This window comes from Equus asinus, chromosome 2 (assembly GCF_041296235.1).
Source record: "Equus asinus isolate D_3611 breed Donkey chromosome 2, EquAss-T2T_v2, whole genome shotgun sequence".
Taxonomy (NCBI): Eukaryota; Metazoa; Chordata; class Mammalia; order Perissodactyla; family Equidae; genus Equus; species Equus asinus.
In genome coordinates, this window is record NC_091791.1 from 98,134,400 (window position 1) to 98,162,390 (window position 27,991).

Consider the following 27,991-nt stretch of genomic DNA (forward strand, 5'->3'; position numbering starts at 1 on the left):
GCAACGGGAGCAGCCGAGACTCGGGGCGCGGGCGCTCGTGGGGACCTCATCGGAGCGCGCGGGGGACGGGGTGCCCGTCCGAGCTCTCGGACAAGCCCCGGTGCCCCGGGGACCCCGCGCCGGCCCCGCCCCACCTCCTCACGCGCCCGGGAAACCCGGCTTCCGGCGGGCAGGCGGGTGGGCGCCCCGGGCCGCAGCCCCGCGCCCCCGAGCGGAGACAGCACGTCCGCGAACTCGCCGGCCCGCGCCCTCGAGCCCGCGGGGGCGCCCGCCTCCCGCGCCGCCGGCCAGCCCTCCGCCGTGCGCGCCCGCCCCGCCTCGGCGGCCCCGGCTCAGAGCGGAGCGGCCGCGCGGCGGGGCGGGGCGGGGCGCGATGGGGGCGGGCGGAGGGCGCGGGCCGCGGGGGGCGGGCGTGCGGGCACACGCGGCGCGCGGCCCGGCAGGGAGCCGCCCACTCGGCCGAGGCGGCCCCGACGGCGGAGCGTGGCTGCGGCGCGGCCGGGAGGCGCGCGGGGCAGCGGCCGCACGATGGCCGAGGTGAGCGGCGGCGCCGGGCGCGGGGCGCCGGGCGCGGGGCGGGGCGGGAGGCCGGGGTCGCGGGGCCGCCTCCCCGAGGGCCACCTGCGTGGTGGGCGTGAGGGCGGCCGGGCGGGCGCGTCGGAAGGGCGGCGGTGGGTCCCGGGCCCTCGTTCCTCTGAGCACCGGGCGCGTGGTGGCCGCTGTCGCCGAGCCCGGCGGGGACGGCTCTTTTGTGCCGGGCGGCGGGCGCGGTGCATCGGGACGGCCGTGCGCCCCGCGGGCGCGGGCTGCGTGTCCGCGGTGAGCGCCGCGCCGGGCCCCTCAGGTGCTTCCCCGCGGGGGACGCGGGCAGCCCGGGCGGCTCCGCCTCAGCCCCGCGCTTGGGCCGGCCGGGGCTCACGGGGCGCGGGCCGGGGCGCGTGGGCGCAGCTCGCGGCGGTGTTCCGAGGGCGGCGGGGCGGGCGGGCCGGCTGTGGGCGTGCGGGGGGCCCCGCCGCCCCGGGATCCCTGACCGCGTGTGTCGCCGCCGCCGCCGTTCTTCGGAAGCCGGGTTCGTCAGGCGGCGGCGACGCTGGCGTGACTGTCGGCGAGTTGAAGGCGGCGTTTGGCGCGCCGTTCCGTCCGCCTCCTTGCGGCGGCTCTTCCCCCCGTTCCCCGTTTTCCTCGCCGTCGGGCGTCTTCCGTGAGCTCTCTGGGCGCTCCGTTCGCGGACGCGCGTCTGGGTCGGACTCCGGTTCGGCGGTGAGCGCCCCGGCCGCTCGGCCGTCCCCCACGAGCCCGTGAGGACGCGTTCTTGGAACTCGGTTCGAAGCGCGTGTGCGGAGATACGCTGTCTGTGCGTCCCGCGGAGGAGCGGAACGGCCGGCGTCGCGGGCTGTCCGCGGGTCGTCGTTGGCTTCCTCTGGGGGCCAAGAGGCCGCCGCCGCTTGGGCTGTGACGACTCTGCCGAAGCGGCTTCGTCCTCCGGCGCGCCTGCAGCTGGGCTGTGGTTCGTCCTCGCAGCGCCCGGCCCCCGGGTTTGCTGCTTTCGGGGTCGCGGGGAAGGTGTCGCCGCGTCGGCGTCCCCGGCTGTGTGGGCACCGCGCTCCCGTGTGAGGGAGGCGCTGCGCGGGCGCGGGCGGCTGCCCTGCGAGCGCCGCGGGCTTTCCCTTCATCTCGCTTCCCCTGCTCCCCTCAGAGCCGGGGTCGGCGTCTGCCGGGACGCGGCGCGAGGAGCCGCTCGCTCAGGTCGCGCGCGGTCCACGCGGGAGGTGTCAGCCGGCGCGGCGGCGTCGGGCCCGCAGGAGGGTCCCTTTGGTTTGAGTGTCCGCGTCTGTCCCGCGCGGCGGTCGGGCCTTGGGGCCCGCGCTGGCCCCTCAGCGCCGTGGGCGGGGTGAGGAGCGCCGCTCTCCCTGTGGGACCGACGGCGCTGGTCCTGGGAGCATCCTCCTGTCAGGTGTGAACGCCTCGGGGCCGACAGAAACGGGGGGCGTTTGAGGAGTTCACTTTGTAGGTGGAATTAAACGCCAGCGACGGAGCGAGGGGCCGCAGTGTCTTGTAGCTCTTGTGTGTGGCTGTAGAAGTTATGGTGACGGTGGCCGTTAAGAGGGCTGCCCTGGAGGTCCTGCGAGGGAAATGACTTGCAGGAGGAGCTGGCTCTCCCCCGGGGTGGATTTTCGCCTATGCAGATGGCGTGAGAGCGGGCTCCTTTCCTCACAAACAGCCCTGCTTAAAAAGAATCAGAAATAGCCGAAATCTCGGGGGATCTCGGTGCTGAGCCGCCCATCTTTTTGGTATCTAAGATCAAGCTTTGGGAGGGGGTCGCTGAATATTTTTAATGACCTTACTCCGAGTATTCTGTGACATTGTTTTAAATTTATTTATTTAGATATTTTATTTTTGATGACTTGGGTGAGAGATGTTAAAGATCACCAGGTTCCATGCAGAAGGGGCATCTGGAAACCTTTTTTGTTGTTGTTCCTTTTAAATTGGTTTCCACCTGAAAACCGGATTTCCTCTTGTCTTGTCATTGTTTGAAGCCTTTTTTTTTTTCTAATTCTGGAAATTCCAGGATTCCGGTGTGGCCCCGTTTTCCTTCACAGACACATGCCTATTTTATCCCCCAAAAAAAGAGGTGAGTCTAAATAGAGAGCAGACTGGCTTCACCAGGGTCCTCTGTGGGGCTCACTCGGACTTGGCGGAGTTGTGGGCAAAGGGGTGTTGCTGTTCCTGTCCACACTGGACTCGTTATTATAAACCGCCTAGCAGATCACCCTGGGACTCTGCCTCGGGCGGTGAAAGTTTCACCCCGCGAACGTGAGGGAGAAGAGAGATGGAGAAGTGAAGTGCTGTGAGGGCCGGGTCCACACGGCCTCTGTGGAGGGGATGATGGTCTCAGGGAAACGCTAATTCAGGCTGCTAACTTTATTTTTTTTTCATATAGTTCTATTAGTTTGTCTCGTCTTACAGATTATTTGTGTCATCCTTACGCTCAAAGCGACATCAGAATTATTTTCCAGGTCTACACCAGCTTCCGGAAGCGTTGTCTTTGTTCTGTAGCCCTCTGGTTGTTTCTTGCATTATTCGTCACGAAGGTAAAATTTTTATACAGTCAGCTTGAACCTTTCCTGACGGACTGTGCTGAATTTTCAGGCAGTGCTCGGGATGGCATAACTGACTAACTCTGATCTTTTCTCTCTAAAAACTTCCTTTTGAAAATCTAGGGGTTTTATTTTACACTTACTTTTTAAAATCGAGTTCTCCTTCAGTCCCTAAAAGAAATGTTGGTGAGATTTTACTTAGAAACGTTCACGGTGTCGTCGTTATTTCGCATCAGCAGCAGTTGTGAAGTTGCATTGCTTGTGTAACTCGCCGCCTTAGTTAAAATTATCCTGGAGGGTAAATGTCTTTTTTGTTTGGGTTTTTGGGTTTTTTTCCTCAGGCTGACCCAGTTGTGTTCAGAAGTTTCCTACATGTGCAGTTTATGTCCCTCCGTTTTTTATCAAAGTTTTCTGAAAATTACCTCTGAGCTCTCAAACTTAGGTTAGAAAGGAAAAAATGTATCCCTATCATTTATGTTTCTATGTAATTTTTTCTTGTTGTTACTTTTTTTTTTAAGAAGAAATGTTTGGTGTCTAAGGTAATATTTGCATATTTTTCTACTTTTTATATTTTCCATTTTCAGGACAAATAATTTTAAGAAAAAAGCACAGCTATTAAATGATTTTGGCACAGAGTTTATACTTTGATTTATAGAGATCAAAAGAACAAGTATTTTCCCCATCACCCTCTTTGAACTAAGCAGCAAGAGAACTCTACAAGCGTGTCACGCATACTTTCTACTCACAGGTAGACTTGGCCCAACATCTGTCCCCCGGGTTCTACCTCCCACCTGCCCGTTCTCTGCCAGACACTTCATGCTCTCAGTCTGCTTTGACTGCTCTTTTCATCCTCATACCTGCAGTGAGAAACCGGATTCTGTCCATTATCCTTTCGTGTGGTTTTTATATTGCAAATGCTGCCTACCTGGTTCCTGAGGCTTACCAAGTCCTTCTTTCAACTCTGCTCATGGTAAACCGTATCTCGTTGTCGTTCAGCACCCTGATGTTTCCATGAACCCAACAGAGAGACTTCTGGGTGCCCATCTGGACAGCCCATCCTCACCTCCACCGTGTTGCCTTTCCAGGTCAGCTCTCGCTGCCCATGACAGGAACCTGTACTCTGTGGCCCAGCCTCCCAGGTTTGACACACATGTGCAGGGTGAGCCTAGGGCTGGGCGTTTCCTGCACACGCTGGTCAAAGGCTGCTGCCTCCTGGACGAAGCCTCCTTTGGCCTCTGTACACAGCGCTCTTCTCTCCCTCTACGTCTGCCATCTCACTCAAAACTAAAGTTTGCAGGACAACGGGAGTCTTGATTTATTTTTTTCACTTTTTATTATAGAGAATTTGAGACACAATTAGAATAATTTAATGAAGCTTGGTGATACATGCTTGGAGATTCAACAGTGATCAGCTTTGGGCCAATCCCACTTCACTCCCCCCGCCGTTACCAACACTGGATTGGTGTGAAGCAAATCCTGGGCATCATAAAATTTCATTCACAAATATTTTAGCATGTAGCTCTAAAAGAAAAGCTCTCTCTCTTTTTTTAAAGAAAAGCATTACACCATATTGCACCTAAAAAATTTAACAATAACTCTTTAATATTGTTAAATTTCTAGTCAGTGTTCAAATTTCCTTGATTGGCTTGTAAACTTTATGTTACCATTGTTTTGTTCAAATCAAGATCCAAATTAGATACATACATTGTCTCTCTTAATCTATAGGTTTATTCTTTTTGCCTTGCAATTTAGCTATTGAAAAAGCTGGGTCGTTTGTCCTGTAGAGTGCTCCCCAGTCTGTATTTTGGTGATTTCTTCCTTGTGGTATTGTTTAAACGTTCCTCTATCCCCGGTATTTTCTGTAAACCAAGGTTGACCTAGAGGCTTGATCTGACTCAAATTTGAACTTTTTTTTGGTAAGAACACCCTATATGTAGTAGGATGTATCCTTCCATCCCGGGGAATGACCTGGTTGTCATCTCTTTTCATTAGGAGTTGTGGAATGGTAGTCTTCTAATTCTTCATTTATTTATTCACTGGAATACCTCCATAAAGAGAATCTTCATCTCATTAGTGATTCAGTTACCCTAAAGTACAGTTTGTATAAAAAGCGATACGTACTTGATTTTTTCTCTTTGTTTACCATTTTTCAGAATAATTGGTTCCCTAGCTTTCTCTAAAGGCAGCCAATGAGTTTTTCATTTGTTTGTAGTATCTTTTGAATTGCTAGATTTTAGTATAGTTAAATGACTTACGCTAATTTTTGACAAATCATATTCTCTGCTCTGCTACTCTTGACCAATCAAGTTGTGTAACTTTCTTCCCCAGTGAAGACAAGTGCTCCCCTAGGGCAGACACTGGGAGTTCCTCATCTTTGTATCCTCATGAGGCGCTTTATCAGTACATGGTCGATGCTTTAAAAACAAATACAAAACAACACCACCACCAATTTGTTAAATAGATTAGTATCATTTTGTTAAACTGCTAATGGTAGAGGATGGCATGAGATGAATGTCTGGTCTGTGTGTGTTTCTCCAGGTGGGCGTCAGTTCAGTGCTGCCAGCAGCAGACAAGCTGCCTCACACGAGAGGACCTCCTGGGTTTTCTCTCTTCTTCCCCATTGTCCTTATTGCCCATCTGGCAAATAGTGATACTATTTTCAGAATCCTAGTTGTACCTCTGGGGCTTTACATATGTAAGTAAAAACAGTGGAAAACTTAAAAATTGAAAGAAGTTAGAGAAAAATGAGAGAGGGGAGGTAGCAAAAAATTCCAATTCTAGTAAGAGAAGTAAGGAGTACAAAATGTGTGTAAGAGGCAGAGGCAGAGCAGCTCCAAAGAGCAGCTGGGTGGAGACCTCCCGGCCTTGAATGATGCGGTTTCCTGGACCAGGAGGGCTGGGTCTGCAGCCAGAGAGAATGAGAATGACAGTTTCACCATAGGTGAAGGGGAACCAAGCCGTCTCCCCACAAGCTAAGGGTGGTCCAGCTGCTTTAGGGGATGTCTTGTATTGTAGATCCTGATTGGCAGTCTTTGATATGCACTGCAGTTTTCCAGGACTGAAACATATTAACAGCAATTGTCTATATTCAATGTTTAAAAATACAATGGGAAAACTTGAAGCATTTTCATTATGAAGCTCAGTGACTTAAAAAGTGAGGGGCCAGCCCCGTGGGCGAGTGGTTAAGTTTGCACACTCTGCTTCAGCAGCCCAGCATTTTGCCGGTTCGAATCCTGGGCGCAGACATGGCACCACTCATCAGGCCATGCTGAGGCGGCATCCCATGTGCCATAACTAGAAGGACCCACAACTAAAAAGTATACAACTATGTACCAGGGGGCTTTGGGAAGAAAAAGGAAAAATAAAATCTTAAAAAAATAAATAAATAAAAAGTGATTTGTGTAGCCATCCTGATGGCATAGCAGTTAAGTTCACACTCTCCATTTCAGTGGCCCAAGTTTTACCAGTTCGGATCCCAGGCGCAGACCTATGCGCAGCTCATCAAGCCATGCTGTGGCAGGCGTTCCACATATAAAATAGAGGAAGACGGGCACAAATGTTAGCTCAGGGCTAAGTTTCCTCCAAAAAAATAAATTTATTTGTGATTTAGCAGACTGGGTCCTTTGATTTCAACTTGTGGAATTATGATTCTTACCACTGAGAATCTGGCACAACCTTAGAATCTCCTGCTTAAGAGAGGACCACAGACTCTAAACTTGGCGTTGGTGATTTCTACTAGTTAACCATTTTCATATAGTGTTTATGTGGCCCTTTCCATGGTCAACAAGACAATCAGCATGTAAATTAGAAACTACATTTGGCTGCTAGTAAAAGAGCTGCTAAATAACAGTCAACATGCTTTCTGCTCAGTCACCCTCAGGGCATGACCTCAAGGTTGCCTCATGGTCACAAAATAGCCTCTAAAGTCCAGCTGTCATATTCTCGTTACAAGAAGAAGGAAGAAGGAAAAGCAAAGAAGTCTCTCAGCCCAGTCAGCTCCCATTTATAGGGAGCTTTCTTTGTAAAGCTCCACCCGACAGCTTCCACTTGTATACCATTGGCCAGTACTTAGTCACCTGGCCACAACAGAGACTCATAAATTAAGATTCTTGTACCAAGGCAGATCAGGCAAAGGACATTGGGTGGGCATCTATAATTAGTAACCATGGTGCAGCGCTTTCATTGATTCATTCATTATTCTCTCAAATCATACCAGTGGAGGGTTTACGAAGTAGCAGGCCCACTGCTGGCCTCGAGGTGTTGGTTTGGAGTTCCATAGATTTTGTTGCCTCTTTCAGGAGTGAGTGATTGTGTAGCAGCTTTTGTGGAGGTTTTTCTCGGTATTTCCAGTACCTCTGTGCAGAGTCAGACCATCAGAGCCCACAGGACCTTGGGACCTGCTTCCTGTGGGCCTGGCGCAACAACGATCTCACTGTACTAATTGGCCTTTTCAGCTCTCCATCTGTGTGTCCTCATGAATGTGGCTAGTAGGCCTCTGAGGGATGTAGGAGCAGCTCTCCAGCCCGTTTCAGTCAAAGGCTCCAAGGCGTAGAGCTGAAGGTTACGTGGCTTAATGGGAAGTAAGACCTAAGTCCCCTGAGGCCAGTAGTAGGTTTTACTACATCCTGGTGAGAGATGCTCAGTGTGGTGATGGGGAAAGAGCTCAGGTTTCCCACCTCTGCATCTAGAGGTGTTTTTATACAGGCAAATAATGTTCGTCTCATACCCTTATTCAAAGGATCACTGTTAGAACAAAATCCAGACTCCTTGGCTTGCCCCAAGATCCTATGCAAAGTGTTCTCCGTCACCTCTGTGATCCCCATTTTCTAGCATTAACCTTACTAATGCTACTCTATCTACACTGGCCCCTTTTCTGTTCCCAGAACACTCCAGCCTCTGGTGCCTCAGGGCCTTGGCACTTTCTCCGCCCTCTGCGTGAAACACTCCTTTCCTCTCCAGTTCTTCACTGGTTCCTTGCCATCTCTTGGGGCTCACTCAAATGTTACCTCCTCAAAGGCCTTTGATGATGACCCTGTCTAAAAGGCACTTACTCCTATCCCTACCTGTCCATGCTACCCAGTGAAATTGGTAGCCTCGCTTTCTGCATAATTCTTTCATTGCATTTGCCCTATTCTGAATTGGTAGTTTGTTTATTTTTTGTCTCTCTCCTCTAGAATATGAGCTCCCTGAGGGCAGTGACTGCATAGGTCTTGTTCAGCAGTTTAACTCCCAGAGTTTACAACAATGCCTGGTCATAAATGCTCAATAAATATTTATTCAGTGAACTGAGTTTCTTTACCATGTGGAAGTTTAATGTCTTTATCTAAAGAATATGGATGATAAATCCTAACTCTCAAAGTTTGCTGTTGGGATTAAATGAAACCATAAATGTAGGTGCAGTTAGCACAAAATATTGGTATTTCAAGATATAATCTACCCCCAGTATCCAGATTTGAGACCACTTTGATATCTTATCATTTCCTCAGTTTCCTCATCCACAAAATGGGGATGGGAATACCTATCTCCCAGGTGGTTGTGAGAAAGAAATGAGATAATACATGGGCACAGGGTAGTGCAGTGCCTCACACATGATAAGTGTTCCATAGAGTTCACCAGCTGTGTGACCTTGGGAGAGTTACAAATATTCCAAAAATATAAGTTTCCTGAGAATAATTCCCTCTGCACAGTGGTGTAATGAGCATTGAATGAAATCGCCTATTAAATATGAACTCCACCGTGTAGAAGGGCAGATGCATCAGACTCCGAACTGCCCAGTAGAACTTTCTGTGATGGTGGAAATGTTTTGTATCTCCACTGGCCAGTATGGTAGCCACTAGCCACGTGTAGCTACTGAGCCCTAGAAATGTGGCTAGTGTGACCAAAGAATTGAATTTTTAATTTTGTTTGATTTTAATTAACTTAAATTTAAATAGCCACATGTGGCTAGTGGCTCCTGTATTGGACAGGGCAGACTAAGTAACTTGAGCCTACGAAGCTGCCTGGCTGGTACACAATTCAATTTTGAGCCTGAGCCAGATCACAAATGACTCCCCTCAAAGGGTCAGTGCCATGAGTCTGGAAACCTCAATGATCTTCAATAGTTTTTTTCTTCCCTCTTCCATCTAGTACCCTGAAAGTATCCCCCTGAATTCATCTTCAGTGATGGGAAAATATCAGTGTGTGCTAGAGATGAAAACAGCTTTGAAGTGGACGGTTTTTATTCTCAAGCTCAACCATTCAGATCACGCCAGAGGCCTGCACTGTCTAGCAGTGGAAGTCTGTACATCTATCCCGCTGTGTGCGTGGGCCGGCAGCTGCTAGGAATTCAAGACAGCATCTCCCCAGGCTGAAGGTGGAGCAGGGGTGTCTGGGAGAGGAAGTGGGACCCTCAAACCTACCTAAAAATGGGGTCATAACTCCATCCCAAGACTGCAAATAACTGAATCATCCGCCACATACTAGGTGTGTCAGTAATTTCTAAATGGATGAATGAGCAAATGTTAGTTACAAAACAGCAAACCAGAATTTTGAATGTTGATTTGTAGCACAGCAAAGTGGCTAATAACAATTTGGAAATAGTCTGATTAAAATGAGTGCGTAAAAAGCAATAATCATGTCTTGATGAGTTCGGAATGTTGTCAACATCTCCTTTATGTTTCTGAGGAATGGAGCAAATATTAGGATTCCAAAGGAAAGGATGTACATTTTAAGAGTTTTCTATTTTGATTTACATGAGTACTTTTTGTCTTGTAATTAGAAATTTTTGGTTTGATTTCATTTTAGAAGTTTTAATTTGTCTTTAAGTAATGGTGCTATAATTTTACTACATCGTGGAATTCTGAGATGGGTGGAAAAACCCAAGGGCCTTAATATTGGAAGTTTTCTTAGACACTGTAATTAGCTTTTTTAGTTCATAAATAATTCCTCTGAGATTCATTTCCATAGATGTTAATGAGCTTTATTAAGCCTTATTCAAATAGGTTCATATAGAACCACATGAATCTTTCTTATAAGCAGCATTCATACATTGGAATTATAGATAAAACTGCTTAAAATTCTGTCCTAACACTAGAAGCTGCTGAAACTGAAGATTCAGGTCAGGTCAGTGGATCTCAACAGGGTGCAGTTTTGGCCCCAGGGGCGATGTCTGGGGACAGTCTTGGTTTTTGCAGCTGGGAAAGGGAGGCGTTTCTGTGGTACCTGGTAGGTAGAGGATGGGATGGTGCTGGTTCTCCTGTGACGCACAGGACAGCCCCCACCCCAGAGAGTTCTCTGACTCCGAATGCCAGTGACACTGAAACTGAGAAACCTGGGGTCAGGTATCAAGAGATACAGAAAAAAGTGAGTTTCCATATTGGGCTGTGCAGTGTGCTTAGGATTGTTTCCTCTATGGTTTTTCTGTGCTGGGCCTGAGATAGTCTCCCAGAGTTTCCTGGGGCTTTGCCTGAGTGCAATCCTTCAGAGCCGAATCTTCAGGAAGTGGAGGAATTGTGTGCTCAAGGATGTCTCTTCCTCTGATTAAAGTGGGTCCTATTTTCTGAATAAATGAAATGTGAATCTCCTTTGTAGATTTCCAACATCTTGTTTTTCAAGAGCGAGTAGCATCCTGAGGGACATAATCCAAAATAAGAATTCTTCTCCTTTTTAAAATTTTCTTTAAAAGTCATATTTATAGAATGTAGATTGTAAAATATTTCATGGGCTTAGTCCTGAGTATGCTGGTAGCTATTGAGAGTACAGGTGATTGTTCGTCTGTGAGCTGATGTTCAGAGAGAGTTGCGAGGACGTTTGAGAAGCTGAACAGCATATTAGGTGTGCTACAAACTAAGATAATGGTGCCATTTTAAAATTTGGTTTTGACAGTATGTCATAGAAATTAAACAATTATTCATTTTATCCTTTAATTTCCAGTCAAGATAACTATATAATTGTGTGTATAGGTATATAGACGTATGTGTTCATGTATCTGAAACATTTGTATATGTATATGCAAGTACAAACTCTATAACTGAAAAGTGAAATAATTTCTGGTGTTAGAGCAGTGTTTCTCAGTCTTTTTTTCATTATTCCCCTCACACTTGAGGCGACTTTAGAAATTTTTTCTAGTTGTGCTTCCCCCAATGAAATTTTAGTATCATACCATATACTTTTTATCTGTTTATGTACGTATATCTGTGCTTTATACATGAAAAGAGTAACATTTTTTCACACCCCACCCCAGAACCAACCTTCGCCCCATTGGGATGATACCACCCCTGATGAGAATGCGTGCAAGAGTGCTGTGATCACGTGGAGTTCTTTGTATTAGAGTGTATGACTTTACAAAGAGCAACAGTTTTTTCTCCCATGTTACCTGTTTTTGATAGCCTCTTGAAGGGACTAGGTAACCCTGTTCTCTGCCGCACACCTCAGTTAGGAACAGCCCTCGTCCTTCACTTGAAAGTCTCTGTCTAGGTGATCTGTTCAGGTCCCTTGTAATCCAAAAGGAATCAGAGGTAAGTCAAATCGTGTAAATTTTAATCTGTATTTCAACAAGGTCACTGATTTTTTTTTTAAAAGGAAGATTAGCCCTAAGCTAACATCTGTGCCCATCTTCCTCTCCTTTATATATGGGATGCCTGCCCCAGCATGGCTTGACAGGCAGTGGGTAGGTCCACACCCAGGATCCGGGCTGGCCCCTGATTTTTTTTTTTAAGACTTTGGTTTTTTTAGAACACTTTTAGATTCACAGCAAAATTGAAAGTACAGAGATTTCCCATATACCCCTGCCTCCACACATGCATAGCCTCCCCATTATCAACATCCCTCACCAGAGGGGACATTTGTTACAACTGATGAACCTGTATTGACACATCATAATCACCCAAAATCCGTAGTTTACATTAGGGTTCACTCTTGGTGATGTACATGCTATGGGTTTGGACAAATGTTAATGACGTGTCCATCATTATAGTGTCATACACAGTATTTTCACTTCCCTAAAAATCTTCTGTGCTCTGCCTGTTCATCCCCCCACCTCTGCCAGACCCTTGGCAACCACTGATCTTTTTCCTGTCTCCATAGTTTTTCCTTTTCCAGAATGTCATATAATTAGAATCATACAGTGTGTAGCCTCTTCAGACTGCCTTCTTTCATTTAGTCATATGCATTTAAGGTTCCTTCGTGTCTTTTCATGGCTTGATAACTCATATATTTTTAGTGCTGAATAATATGTCGTTGTCTGGATGTACCATAGTCTATTCATCCATTCGTTTACTGAAGGACATCTTGGTTGTTTCCAAATTTTGGCAGTTATGAATAACGCTGTCATAAATATCCACGTACAGGTTTTAGTGTGGACATACGTTTCAGCTCCTTTGGGTAAATACCAAGGAGGGTGATCACTGGATTGTACGGTAGGAGTATGTTTAGTTTTGTATGAAACCGCCAAACCATCTTCCAAAGTGGCTGTAGCATTTTGCATTTCCACCAGCAGTAAATGAGAGTTCCTGTTGCTCCACATCCTAACAAGCATTTGGTGGTGTCAGTGTTTCGAATTTTGGCCATTGTAATAGATGTGTTGTAGACTGATTTTTTTAAATAATATTTTTATCAAGATATAATTCACATACTGTAAAATTCATCCTCATAAAGTATACAACTGAGTGGTTTCACTCTATTCATAGAGTTGTGCAGCCATCAGTACTAATTTTAAAACATTTTCATCACCTCAAAAAGAAATTCTGGTCAAAATTTAAAACATCTGTGCTTCAAAGGACATCATTTAAGAAAGTGAAAAGATAGTCCAAGGATGGGAGAAAATATTTGCAAGTCATTTTTCTGGTAAGAGACTTGTACCTGGAATATATAAAACATTCTTACAACTCAGTACTAAAAAGACATACAACCCAATTGAAAAATGGGCAACAGGGGCCAGCCCAGTGGTTAAGTTCTCACGTCCCACTGTGGCAGCCTGGGGTTCTCCAGTTCAGATCCCGAGTGCAGACCTATGCACCGCTTGTCAAGCCACACATATAAAGTAGAGGAAGATGAGCATGGATGATAGCTTGGGGCCAGTCTTCCTCAGCAAAAAGAGGAGGATTGGTGGCAGATGTTAGGTCAGGGCTAATCTTCCTCAAAAAATAAAAATGGGCAAAGGATCTGAATAGGCTTTTCTCCAGAGAAGAAATACAAATGGCCAATGAGCACCTGAAAAGGTGCTGAAGACCATTAGCTATCAGGGAAATGCAAAGCAAAACCACAGTGAGATACCAGTTCATACTCAGTAGGATAGCTATAATTAAAAAAAAAACAGACAATAGCAAGTCTTGGCGAGGATGTGGAGAAATTAGAACCCTCATCCATCGCTGGTGGGAATGTGAAATGGTGCAGCCACTTCAGAAAAGTTTGGCAGTTTCTCAAAAGGTTAAACATAGAGTTACTATATGATCCAGCAATTCCACTCCTAGGAATATACCCAAAAGAAATGAAAACACGTGTTCAGCATAAATTTGTACCCAGAGTTCCTTTTGGGGTTGATGAAAATGTTCTAAAATTAGACTGTGATGATGGTTGCAAAACTCTGTGAATATACTAAAAATCATTGAATTGTATACTCTAAATGGATGAGTTGTATGATATGTAAATTATGTCTCAACTTAAAGCTATTTTTTAAAAAGATGAAAACAAGCAAAGAATGCCCCTCTCCCCCCCCCCCCACTATCACCCATTAGCAGTCGCCCCTCATCCCTGCCCTCTTCCCCACAACCCCTGGTAACCTCTAGTCTGCTTTCTGCCTCTGTGGATTGGCCTATTCATGACATTTCATGTAAATGAAATCATACAACCTCTGACTTTTTGTACTTAGCTTCTTTCACTTAGATAATGTTTTCAAGGTTCATCCATGTTGTAGCATGTATCAATCCTTCATTCTTTTTTATTGGCTAATAATATTCCATTATATGGATATACCACAGTTAGTCTGTCTGTTCATCATTTGATGGACGTTGGGGTTGTTTCCACTTTTTGGCTGTTGTAAATAATGGTGCTGTGAATATTCAATTACAAGTTTTTGTGTAGACATATATTTTCAGTTCCCTTGGGCACATACCTAGGAGTGGAATTGCTGGGTCATGTGGTAACTCTATATTTAACTTTTTGATGAACTGCCAAACTTGTCCAAATAGGCTGCACCATTTTATATTCCCACCAGCCACCGATTTTTAAGTGAAGACTAGTTATATACTCTTTAAAGTAAGTTTCCAAAGTCCTAGGCCAGATTCTCCCTTCACTGTCCCCACCCAAGGCCACATAGTCCCTTATATGGCAGATGGAAGTTTAAACCCATCACTGTAGGCCTTTTTCATCCCCCCCAAACACAATGCACCCCCCAGTTTCAAGGCTGTCTTGAATCATATGGATTCCACCCAGCGGTCTTCCCAGAACCTCCGTGACAGAGCTCCTGTGAGAGCTTTTTCTCTTTAATAATAGATCACATCCTTCAGGCCTCTGTCCCCTTTTGAAAAATTCACCTTAAAAATACACGTGAAGCTTTGTACTTAATACTAGAACTTGGTTGACATGTACACCTCTATTTTCTGTTTCAGCCATATCCCCACTCCACACACTCACACCATATGTGGCCCTTTACCATGCAACTGGGCATCGACACAGGGCTTGTCCGGCCTGTGTCTGTCTGTCAGCCACGCAGTCCAGTGAGTGGAGTCAGGAATCATCCTCACTGTAATCAGCCGTTACGTGTCCTCAAATCTGTTTTGATGTTCAGCCTCTACCACATCTCGAGGGGTCACGAATTCCCTGTGTGGATCATTCTCAGTTCCAATCGTTCTTCGGTGTACTTGTCCCAGACAGCCTCTGTATACCTTTCAGGGCTGCTGCTCTGGTCAACCTAGAGATTTGGTGACAATGTGACTCTTCACCCTTTCTGTGTCCTTAATAACAAGCAAGATATTTCCTCAGCCCATAATCTTTTCTTATAGAAAGCTCTGAGGTTTTTAGCCCATTCTTGCATGTGGAATATCTGTGTGAGTGTTCACAGTCTCCAGGTCCCAGGCTAGCTGCTCCTCCTTCCAGGTACAGTATACACGTCGGCCTGGCACAGAGTGGGCCTGTGTTGCTCTGTGAGTGTTGCTGAACAGAGGAATGCGTCCTGTTTGTAAGTGTGATGTAGGTCCACACATCACTAACATCCTGGGCATCCCTGTGTTCTCTGTTGCAGGCTATTGGCTGTACTCTGAACTGTAGCTGCCAGAGTTTCAAACCGGGGAAAATAAACCACCGTCAGTGTGAGCAGTGCAGACATGGATGGGTGGCCCATGGTAACTTTATTTTGTCCTCTCTCTTGTCCTGTAGTGTTCCCTTTAAAAAACTTATAGTTATTCAGGTACTGATTTAATATCTAAGAATAACAGCTAACATTTCTAAGTTACTACTGTGTGCCGGGTAACAGGCTAAGAGTTTATATATGTTCTCTCTGAATCTCGACAACTCTATATGGTAAATGTTTTATCTACCCCATTCTAAGGATAAAGAAACTCATGCTTCAGTGCTGTCATTCTGCAATGATAGACGTGTTCCACGCTCTTTAATACAGTAGCCTCTAGCCCAGGGTTGCTAGGTAAAACACAGAATGTTGAGTTAAACTTGAACTTCAGATAAACAATAAATAATTTTTTAGCCCAAGTATATCCCAATGAATGTTTTTAGTTTAAGTATATCCCATTTATTCATTGTTTATCTGAAATTTATCTTCAGATTTAACTGGGAGTTCAGTATTTTTATTTGTTAAACCTGACAACCGTGCACTAGCCACGTGTGGCTACTGAGTACTTGAAATGTGACTAGTGTGACTGAAGAACTGAAGTTCTAACTTTATTTAATGTTAATTAATTTAGATATAAATTTAAATAGCCATATGTGGCTGACGACTCTTGCATTGGACAGCACCAATTTCAGTGGTTTAATGCCAAGCCCGACAACTCGAGGTGGCAGACTCGGGCTCAAACCCCAGATCTGCTGGATTCCCACGCCCAGGTTCTTCATCTCCAGACCCTGTGCTTCCTGATTTTTCCATCCTCTTCATTATGCATCTGCTGCTTTTGTTTTTACCCCTTTTCTTTGCATCTTACCTGCTTGTGGCTGTTTTACTCCTTAGAGATGCCACAGGAAAGGGAGAAAAGAATAGTCTCAGCCCAGCCTATTTTTTTTAGAAGTTCCTGTGAATAACTTGGAGCCTGATAGCAATTAAGATTGTTAATTGTTTGCATATTAATCTTTTTTCTGTAGGAACACATAACTGAGAGTTAGCGCTAGCTGACTTCCTGTGCAGTGTTTCTCTTTGTAGGAGAATCTTTAAAAGTGGTATTTCTTCAATTTGATTTTTCAGCTTTAAGTAAGCTGAGGATCCCCCCAGTGTATCCAACAAGCCAGGTGGAGATTGTCCAGTCCAATGTGGTGTTTGATATTAGCAGCCTCATGCTCTACGGGACCCAGGCCATCCCTGTTCGCCTGAAAATCCTACTGGACCGGCTCTTCAGTGTGTTGAAGCAAGATGAGGTCCTGCAGATCCTCCATGCCTTGGACTGGACCCTTCAGGATTACATCCGTGGATACGTGCTACAGGTATGGTGACCATAGCCGCCATTCTCCTAGAACATCTTCTGGTATCTCTGTCCACATAACTGATGTCATCCACTTGTCGGCCAATGCGACAGCCATTGGTGGTCATCCCTTCCCTTTAATATTTTTTCTAATGGCTTAAGCCATACTTCATGTTCTAGGAGGAATCCAGTGCTTTCCTCAAGACACTGTGAAACTTGAGGATTTGGGAGTGTTACATATTTTCTGATGTGGGTTTCACTAAGCCACTTCTTCCACAGTAAACCATTTGCCCCATCTTCAGTGCTGCCTACATTTCTTTTATTAGACTCAGTTACCTGCTGACACAAGACACTGTCTCTTTCCGATTTTACTGAGAGTTTAGGGGTAACTTACAGTGCAGAACCACACAGCACACAGTTACAATTTCATGCCACACCTTCCTGTTCTTTAAAGCCCTCTGCCACCCCAGTGCTGATTTTCCTTCCGAGGCTCCATCATCTTGTGGTCTTTCTGTGTTCATGCTCTTGGACTTTCTCTCTCTCTTACTCCTCAATTCTCTTTTGGTCACCGCACATTTTCTCTTCATCTCTCCATTCTCCCTTGCCTTTCATCTCTTCTCTCCTCTCTTTTTTTGCAAAGTCATTTCACCTCTATTTCTATATTATGCTAGGGGATAGGCCTTGTGTTTCACATTCAAGGAGGCTATCAAGGTGTTTTCACCAGCAAAGAACATATATGCTGATACGAATTATATAATTTCTCTGACATATGAAACAGCTACAGCATTTCTCTCCTTGCCTCTACACTAGGAAGTGTCAGCTAACTTTGATAAAAATTTCGGTGAAATGGGAGAATGAATGCATTTCCAAGACTAACATATACTTCGGTCTTACTCAAGTAGGCCATGTTACTAAAACAAACACTAATGACAGCCATTTATTGACTTAACCCTCTTCCAGTAATCTCAAGAGGTAGGTAGTTTATCCCCATTTTCCAGTTGAAAAACTAGAGGCTCAGAGTGCTTCTAAATCTTGCTGAAGTCACTCAACTCATATGTGGCAAACCCGGAATTTGAACCCACTTCTTTCTGAGTCTAAAGCCCATTCTTCTGTGGAAACATGTTTGCCCACCTTGAGTACAGGACCCCCAGCAGGCTAGAAACAGCCTTTTATGTAGAGTAGCATTATGATCTTACATTATGACATAGATCAATATTTAATGATCCTAATAATCTTGCTTTCTAGTGTTAGGATTAAAAATATGGAATCAATTACCTTGAACCTCTAGTGCATGAAAAATTTATGATGTTACATTCCTCATCATCTTCAAAACTCTTACATGCACTGTGAAAAATCTCAGTAGGCCATCAAATACATGTTCTGTGATAAAATATTTATTGTAGTTTTGGGAAAAGTTAGGCCTTGCCAGAGTTTGAAAGATCTCCAACACTCCAGTGTAATTACAGCTCTGCTTTGTGAACACGGGCAATAGATCAATATAGGTTCATTTGTTTTCTGATGCTAGTTGCTTGGGAATATTATTAAACTTGTAAGGAATGAATGCTTGAGCTATGTCTAGGCTTGATTGCTCCAGCTATACTCTTTAGATAAAGAATTTACTATTGTTCAAATGATACATACTTTGATTTTAGTGGGGAAAATTATTATGCCTAATTCCAGACAACCAGTTGCTTTGAAATAAGATGGAAAATAATCAGCAAATTTCCCTTAGGCTTGAGTGATATAATTTTATTCCTCTCTTTTGGACCACTACTTAAATTTGTGCAGTTTATTTTCTGCATAAACTTTCTGTCCTAGGAGAGTGGGGTGAGTGAGGGCTGAACTCGGCGAGCCCTGTGCTCATGGGGGTGTCTTTTTCTAATAGGCACAAAGTGCCCTAAGGTGCTAGTGGAGGCCCTGACCACATGACTCCTTTCTTAGAGAGAAGGGTAAGGAATAGTAAATTAATTGCACTTTTCAATTCTGGTTTGGGTTTAGGATGCATCAGGAAAGGTGTTGGATCACTGGAGCATCATGACCAGCGAGGAAGAGGTGGCCACCTTGCAGCAGTTCCTTCGTTTTGGAGAGACCAAGTCCATAGTTGAGCTCATGGCAATTCAAGAGAAAGAAGATCAGTCCATCATCATCCCGCCTTCCACGGCGAATGTAGATATCAGGGCTTTTATCGAGAGCTGCAGCCACAGGAGTGCCAGCCTCCCCACTCCTGTGGATAAAGGAAACCCCAGCAGTATACACTCCTTTGAGAACCTCATAAACAACATGACTTTCATGCTGCCCTTCCAGTTCTTCAACCCAGTGCCTCCCACACTGATAGGGTCACTGCCCGAACAATATGTGCTGGAGCAGGGTCAGGACCAAAGTCAGGACCCCAAACAGGAAATCCATAGACCCTTCCCCAACAGCAGCTTCTTAACTTCCAATTCCACACCATTTCAGGTCGAAAAAGAGCAGTGTCTAAACTGTCCAGATGCTGTTACTGAAAAGGAAGACAACGCCCATTTAAGTGACTCCAGCTCATACAACATTGTCACTAAGCTTGAAAGGACACAGTTGTCCCCCGAGGCCAAAGTGAAGTCTGAGAGGAACAGCCTTGGCACAAAGAAGGGCCGGGTGTTCTGCACCGCGTGTGAGAAGACCTTCTATGACAAAGGCACCCTCAAGATCCACTACAACGCCGTCCACCTGAAGATCAAGCATAAGTGCACCATTGAAGGGTGTAACATGGTTTTCAGCTCCCTGAGGAGCCGGAACCGCCACAGCGCCAACCCCAACCCTCGGCTGCACATGCCAATGAACAGAAACAACAGGGACAAAGATCTAAGGAACAGCCTGAACCTGGCAGCCTCCGAGAACTACAAGCGCCCAGGTTTCGTGGTGACTTCTCCAGACTGTAGGCCTCTTCCTGCCTATACTGGTTCAGGGGAGGATTCCAGGGGCCAGCCAGCCTTTCCAAGCATTGGGCAAAACGGTGTGCTTTTTCCCAACCTAAAGACAGTCCAGCCGGTCCTTCCTTTCTACCGCAGTCCGGCCACTCCTGCCGAGCTAGCAAACACACCCGGGATGCTGCCTTCTCTCCCTCTGTTGTCCTCTTCAATCCCAGAACAGCTGGTTTTAAACGAAATGCCATTTGATGTCCTTCCCAAGAAGAAATCCCGGAAGTCCAGTATGCCTATCAAAATAGAGAAGGAAGCTGTGGAGATAGCAAATGAGAAGAGGCATGCTCTCAGCTCGGATGAAGACATGCCCCTGCAGGTGGTCAGTGAGGATGAGCCAGAGGCCTGCAGTCCTCGGTCAGACAGAACGCTGGAGGAGCAGCACACACAGTCAGGAGGCTTAGGGAGGCCTCTCCCTGCAGGAGAGAGGGCCTGCCATCTGGAATCAGTGATTGAGTCCAGTGATGCCATCAGCCGAACCCCTGAGCAGACCACACACAGCTTAGAGAGGGAGACTGAGCAGAAGCCAGCATTGATTGTGGTGCCCAGGGAGGTGGAGGATGGTGGCCGCGAGCTCCACCTTACCCCTGGGATGGAGCCCTGTGTTCCTTTTCCTGACTACATCAAACTGCAGCAGCGCCTCCTGGCCGGGGGTCTCTTCAGTGCTTTGTCCAACAGAGGGATGGCTTTTCCTTGTTTCGAAGATTCTAAAGAACTGGAGCCCATGGGTCAGCACGCATTAGCACGGCAGAAGGAAGAAAATCGCTTCCAGTGTGACATCTGTAAGAAGACCTTTAAAAATGCTTGTGGTGTGAAAATGCACCACAAGAACATGCATGCCAAAGAAACACACATGTGCACCGTGGAGGGCTGTAAAGCTGCCTTCCCTTCCCGCAGGAGCAGAGACAGGTAAGGCATCTGTGGGCAATCATTTCTTCTAAGGCAGTGGTTCTTAAACTTTAACGTACATCTGAGTCACCTAGAAGGTTGTTAAAACACAGATTTCTGAGCCCTCCCCCTAGAATTTCTGTCTGCTTCAGTAGGTCTGGGCTGAGGCCTAAGAATTTGCATTTGTAAGTTTCCACGTGATACTGATGTTGCTGTTCCAGGGATCACAGATTGAGAAACACTTTCTATAGATCCACATTCCTGAATTTTCAATTACAGTCTAAACTCATTTGGCCACAAAACCTGAGCTGAAATGATGTGAGGCTATTTCTAATATTTTTTTTCAAATCTTTGTGTGGATTTTTTTATATATATTCAGTACAGAAATACTAATGAATTTATTATGGGGACATTAACAAAATTTTACAGCATATGCATCCTCCTCCCTTTCAAAAGTCTGAGAAATTCTGAATTCACAAACACATCTGGCCCAAAGGATTTGGGTTAGGGAATCATGAACTAGTTCTCTCAGAGGAGGGAGGAGGGAGCTTTTTAAATTATTGCTATGGCTTCCCAAAATTTGTCTGATTTTCATTTCATAATATGAAGTCCATCAAATGAAACCTTTTGTCTGATGTCTAGTTAACCAGTTGCATTGGAAAGGAAGAATAACTGCTTGATTGGAGATTTTTAATATATTGAGGTATCGAAGAATAAAGATTGAGAAGGTTATTTCAGGATTTGTGCTCTTGATTGGAAGATGAGAAATCTGTCAGTGCTGGGTTTTCATGACCCACACACAGTCACACTGTTCACAGAGTGCCTGGGAATAGAGTATATCTCACCACGCTGGGGACACAGCACTGGCATTACCATCTGACTTGTGCTTTTCTTAATGAACTTGAGTCACTTAACCACTCTGCAGATCACTTTCCTCCCCAGTGAAGGGAAGACCAAGCATACCAAAAGATGACCCCAGGAGGCTGTAAGGAAAGGACCAGCTCTCTGCTATTTCGAAATGCAATATGATAAATGCTGAGTGGTTCACAGAATATTAAAGAGTTACATTTGCTCAAACAAGCCTGACTTGAAGCAGTTCAACACCACCTCCACCTTAGTCCAAATTGTAATGCCTAATTTATCAAGAGGGGAAAATGTACAGACTCCCACACACATTCCTAGACAGGACTCACAAGAACACACTCGTTGTCTTGAGCAGAGAGGACAGAGCACAGGTGATATTAGTTAAAATTCCTGTTTCTGTTACTGGATGTTGAACCCAAGCACCAGGAGATCCTAATTAGTGAACCAGTTCTTCTTCATCCTCCAAGAGGAGTGCTTGTTCACAATAAGCTGTTATTATGAAGAAGAGACGGTCATATTGGTCCGATTATTCTTCATATTTATGATACTATTCTGACCTACAGAGTCTACTAAGAAGGCATATTGAAAATACTATTTCACTTTATGTTCATTATTCATATATTTAATATTTTATGACCTATTTGTGATGCAAGCCTCCTTCCCACCGCAGGAAGGCATCTTGCATTCTAGATTTAAGCCACTAATTCTTGTAGTCTAGAGCTTGGAATGCATTTTACCTAGAATCTGTGATTAAAATGATACCATTATAATAGGACCTTGTGGACAGGCCCGGGCCCACCACCATTTCTCTGAGTCAGAGATGAGAACTCTTTTGCTGTTAGGATAACTAACTTCCGCTCTTCCAGCCGCTGCTGCTGCCAACGGCAGTTATTAGAACCCCTCAGGAAGGGACCCGGACAGCACCCTGAATACTTATTCAGCCAAAAAATATTTAAGAACCTTCTGTGTTAGGTGCCATGGATGCAGTCCCTGCCCACAATAGCCAGTGGTGGAGACAGACCAATAGTAAACAGGCGATTGCAGCTGAATGTGCTGGGTGCCAGAATGGAAGAAGTACAGGCTGCTGTGGGCTCGTGGGAGGGTGCCCAGCCAGACTTTTTGAGAAGTTAGTGAAGGCTTTCTGGAAGGAGTATGTCTAAACCCGCGGCCCTCAGATGTTTTAGTCTCACAGCTTCTTTACAAATTCTTAAAACCTCAGGACCCTCAAAGCTTTTGTCTGTTTGGGTTTATAGCCATCAATATGTACTGTATTAGGAATTAAAATTGGAAAAAATTAATGTATATCACTTAAAATAATAAACCTATTATATGTTAACATTTCTATGAAAAATAACTACATCTTCCAGAACAAAAACTTAGTGAGAAGAGTGGCTTTGTTTTACATTTTTGCAGATATCTTTAATGTCTGGCTTAGAAGAAGATAACTGGATTCTCTTTCATCTTCTACATTCGGTCTGTTGCAGTATCATGTGTCATGTGCCTCTGGAAAACTCCACTGTACACTAGTGACGGAATGAGAGTGAAAAGGGCAAATAATGTCTTAGGATCATTATGAAGTGAGTTTTGACTTCAGGCATCTCCTGAAAAGGTCTCAGGGACTGCTGGGGTGCCCAGGCCACACTTGGAGAACCACAGGTCTCAACTAATCTAAATAGTCAAAAATCAGGGGGAAGAGTTGGAGGGGGGGGTAGAGATTGAAGGGAAGAAATGCAGACCTGGGCAGTGGGCTCCGCATTATTAAAGTCGTGGAAGCAGAAAGCCTGGCAGGTGGTCCAGAGGGTTTTCGCAGCTGTGGTAGTCACTGGTCTTAGGGCACATGGCACATCAGGAAACGCATCTTACCCTCTGAGGCTTAAGGAGGAGAGAGGGGAGCCCACAAGTTAGCTTTTGGTATTCATGGAATACTCAGGAGTTGAGCATGGAGCCCAGAGGTTTGCTTTGTTGCAGCAGGGATCTTTCTGTACAAGGTTCCAGTAAATGTGTTTGTCTGACTTTTTCTTAACCACTTATGTGTACTGGAACCTATATGTCAATCTAGTGTCTAGTTTTCTGCTGACGCACACCTGCCCCTTCAACCTAGAATGCTGACATAATCACAGGGCAGAGTTGCAGTTGAGATGAGCTGCTTGCGAAGTGGGTGATCTGCGAGTATAATTCTGATTATATCCAAAAAAGAATGTGTAAGGAGATAGAAAAGAAAAGTGAATAGTAAATTTTATACATTTTATGAAATATGATTAAACCTTCTCCTCTTCCCCACCCATGTCTTCGAAGATTTAGAAGAGAAAATTCAATTCTCAGTTATTTTGGTGAGGCTGCTTTTCCCAGTTTGACCCTGGGATGCATTCTGATCTGTATTGGGGGAAATATTTTCCCTGTTTGGAATAATTCTATCCCTTTTAAGATTGTACACCTTGGTATGGGCTGTTTTTACTAGTCAGAAGTTAGCAGGGAATCTCTGAGCAAGACCGACATTGATTGACAAGTTACATCCAAATGATATTGTGAGTAAAAGGCTTGTGTCATAATGGATATTCATTACCTGCCCTTCAGGAGTAATCATTGGGTAGAAGATTGGTGGTGTGCTCACAGTGCTGCATTTGCAAAACTGCTGTCTGGTATATAGTGAAACGTTGCAAATATGAGCTAAAGTTAGTACACACACATGCATGCACACACACATGTATACAATTTCTAGCCAATCAGATTTTCACTCCTGTAGCACTTCTGTGGCCATGTGCATGCAAATGCTCTAGACCGTGATATGAGCCACAGAGGAAATTTTAAATTTTCTAGTAGCTATATTAAAAAAGTGAAAAACAGGTGGAGTAAGTTTTAGTAGTGTTTTATTTTATTCAGTCTGTCCAGAATATTATCATTTCAGGGTATGATAGGAGCCACATTTCAGGTGCTCAGGAGCCACGTAGGAGTGGCTGTCACATGGGACAGTGCAGCTCTGGAAGATATTTCCTGGTTTCATTGAAATGAAGTCCTCTGCTGAGTTCCTTGTTGTTTGTGACCAGTGTTCTCCTGGGACCTCCTAGTTCCAGGGTCCCGGTTGAATTGGCCTGATTGAAATAGTCTGGCCATTCTGTATAGATGAGGTACAAGAAGTTCCGTATCAATCAGATTGTGGAAATTGAAGAGAACTGCACAGTCCCACTTTCCAGACTGTTGACCTTCCTGGTGAATGCTAACTTCTGACAAGTGTTGAACGGCAGCAGCCGGTGTCCACTAAACACTCATTGCGTCCCACGCCCCTTGTCATCACTTCTCCCATGCCACAGGTTTTCCTGGTATCTACTAGTGTCTCCACTTAGAATGATGACTGTTTTTAAAACAACAGCCCAACGCATTGCTAACCATCTTTTCACTCTTGTAGACACAGTTCAAACCTAAATCTCCACCAAAAAGTGTTGACCCAAGAAGCACTGGAGAGCAGTGAAGACCATTTCCATGCAGCTTACCTTCTGAAAGATGTGGCTCAGGAGGCCTATCAGGACGTGGCTTTCACACAACAAGCCTCCCAGACATCTGTCATCTTCAAGGGAACGAGTCGGATGGGCAGTCTGGTTTACCCAATAACCCAAGTCCACAGTGCCGGTCTGGAGAGCTACAACTCTGGCCTGCCAAGCGAGGGCACCATCCTGGATTTGAGTACTACCTCGAGCATGAAGTCGGAGAGCAGCAGCCATTCCTCTTGGGACTCAGATGGGGCAAGCGAGGAAGGCACCGTGCTCATGGAGGACAGTGATGGGAACTGTGAAGGGCCGAGCCTGGTCCCTGGAGAAGATGAGTACCCCATCTGTGTTCTGATGGAGAAGGCCGACCAGAGCCTTGCTAGCCTACCTTCTGGGTTGCCCATAACATGTCACCTCTGCCAAAAGACATACAGTAATAAAGGGACCTTCAGGGCCCACTATAAAACTGTGCACCTCCGTCAACTCCACAAATGCAAAGTGCCAGGCTGCAACACCATGTTCTCATCTGTCCGCAGTCGAAACAGACACAGCCAGAATCCCAACCTGCACAAAAGCCTGGCCTCCTCTCCCAGTCACCTCCAGTAACAAGATGGTGGACCAAGTATGCTTGGTCAAGCATTTGTCGTAATTCAGGAATAGGGTAGTCCAAAGAAATGTTTCTTTGTTTAATACCATTTGGGCAAGCCAGGCCAAAAGTATATGAGTTGACTTTGTAGTCCTCTACAGCAGGAGGAGCAAAAGACAAGCCTTGTGGGAAGCTGACATCGGGGCAGCATTTCCTATTATTTTTCTTAGCCCAGAAGGTTTTTCACTGACATAACAAAAACTTGCAGAAACGCAGTTTTCCCCAGATTTGTTTACACATTCCCTGGGAGAGCTCCAGGTCTGCAGGTCAACATCAGGGGCCCAGGACCTGGGGGCAGCTCGAAGTGAGGCTTGCAGTATTAAGGGTCAGTTGAGTGTCCTGGGTAAGCAGACTGTCACCCTGGGTGAGGAGCCAGTCCAAAGGTCACATTTTCAGTTCCTGCTTGAATGAGTCTGAAATCCAGACTTGAGTTTAGGAAAATGACTTTTTGAGACTATCCCTCCATTTGGAGTGGAGAATTGCTTTTATTTTTTTCTTTTTTTTCCCCTAAAGGTCTCATATATTACTCCAGGGAGTTCTCAGAGGAAGTGGGCTGGCCTCTGACTTGTAGAAACATGGGTGTTACCAAGGATGTTATTTCTTGCTCTGTAACACACGTTCAAGAAGCTACGTGGGAGATAGTTCATGCACTTAAAAATAGTGGTCTTCAATTTAATTTAAAATTATTTTGATAATATTTAATTTGTGTTTATGTTACGTGAGTATTTGGGGTGAGTGCAGACACGTCACAGTGTGACCTCTGGGTCTCGGCTCAAAAGCAGAATGAGCGACGACCTAAACTTCAGAACCACTGCCCGTTTTCATTTGGTGAACTTTGGAGTCCGTTCATTGTGATCCCCTGTGGGACGAAGGCATGCGTGGCTCTGGCAGGACCATTTATATACTCTCCCAAAGCGTTTAGAGAATGTGGTTCTGATGGTTGTGCATTTTTGGCATCACTGGATCCCTCAGCCTTCACTCTTTTATAAATGTGTAAGATTAGGATGAACTTACAAATCTACGTAGTAGAAAGACAAGTAGGACGTTATTGCCATACTGTATGTCTTAATATTTAACTTATTCTGAAATATATTCCATGCCCTGAGACACATTTGCTGTTGTAGAAAGGAAGCTTACTCAGTCCTGTAAAAGGAGACCATCTTCTGAAATTTGGCATTTACATTATCTAAAAGCCCGTGGTAGGGAAAAAGAAATTGATTTTGTATTAAGACTTCAGGTTAACCATCTTTTAAACTTAGAGTTGGTTTAAGTAATGAAAAACATCCTTAAAGAGAATTGGGAGTTATAAGAGAGATTATTCCTCTGGCCTAAAGGTGAAAAAAGCCAACAACCTATTACTGATTATTTCAACTTTTTTTTTTAAATAAATGTGACAACTTAAAACTTAATCTCTGCTTAAAGTGAGATGTATCTTTCAACTGTTTTGTTACCCAGCTGTTTAATATTCTAGTTTCCCCAAAGTGGAAAAATTTGTATACAAATGAGTTTTCTATGATTTAATAAAAATATATGACACACGTTTTGTTTAAAAAGGCAAACATTTGTAAAACTGGTTTTGTCATATGGACTGCCTGTTGTACAGGTGCCTGTGTTGTGCACACACACGCATGCACACACTATGAATCTTACAGAGCTGAAAACCCGGGGAGGCCTGGAGAGCAGGGACTAGCATCAGTAATAGTGCCACACAAAACAGCAGTCACAGCAAGTTAGTTCCAAAGAGAGGAAGTGGCAGCTTCACTGGGAGGAGGGGCTGGGTATCAATTTATCATGGAGGAAAATACAAAGTAAAGTGATTTTTTAAAAATGCTATGCTATGAAAGGTAAGTCTGTAGCCAGTGCTCAAAATAGAATGCAATGAAAGATTTAAGCTGCTGCTTTCTTTCCTAAATAGGCAGTTTTTTTAAAAAGTAAGTTTTTATAACTTAACTTTTAACTTCTTCCCCTCTTTTTTCTACTCGTGCAATGTGTAGATAAAAGCACCATCCTTGCTACCCTTCCAGCCCACTCAGGTGACATCGATGTCCCTGCTTCATACTTCACTGGGAGAAGAGGAGTCATCCGAGGGGAGCTCTCTCATCCACCAGCATCTGCACTACAGCCACCCTGCTCTAGGCCACATCATCTCTTGCCTGGGTGACTGGGGTCCTCCTGAGGGGTCTATTGTGTCATCATTAACTTCCAGCAGGGGCCAGAGCGCTCCTTCTAAGATGCAGATCGGATCACATGGTGCCCCAGCTCAAAACCATCCAGTGTCTTCCCTTAGTGGTTAGCATAAAATCCAGAGGCCCTCCCAAGACCTACAAGGCCCTAGAACATCTCAACTCCTGCTGCTTCTCCATCCTCTGTTCCCACTAGTCTTTCATGACAACCCTCATCAGCTTTCTCTCCCTTTCCTCACAGTAGCTCTTCCAAACCTCCACTTTACAAGATCCCACCA

The 27,991-nt window shown here is 45.3% G+C and overlaps 1 protein-coding gene across 1 annotated transcript; it reads left to right on the forward strand.

Moving 5' to 3' along the window:
* The first annotated feature begins 418 nt into the window (after nt 1-418).
* On the forward strand, nt 419-27,086 carry BNC1 (basonuclin zinc finger protein 1). Its single transcript, XM_070494356.1, has 5 exons — nt 419-537; nt 15,316-15,415; nt 16,483-16,718; nt 18,695-20,559; nt 24,806-27,086. The coding sequence occupies exons 1-5, from the start codon at nt 529-531 to the stop codon at nt 25,488-25,490; spliced, it is 2,895 nt and encodes a 964-aa protein (XP_070350457.1). The 5' UTR covers nt 419-528; the 3' UTR covers nt 25,491-27,086.
* Nucleotides 27,087-27,991: the final 905 nt, after the last annotated feature.

Bases quoted from the DNA above. Each gene is read 5' to 3' on its own strand.
- BNC1 (XM_070494356.1), top strand. The intron at 15,416-16,482 runs GTAACTTTATTT...TTGATTTTTCAG, and splicing joins ACATGGATGGGTGGCCCATG to CTTTAAGTAAGCTGAGGATC. The intron at 16,719-18,694 runs GTATGGTGACCA...GTTTGGGTTTAG, and splicing joins TCCGTGGATACGTGCTACAG to GATGCATCAGGAAAGGTGTT.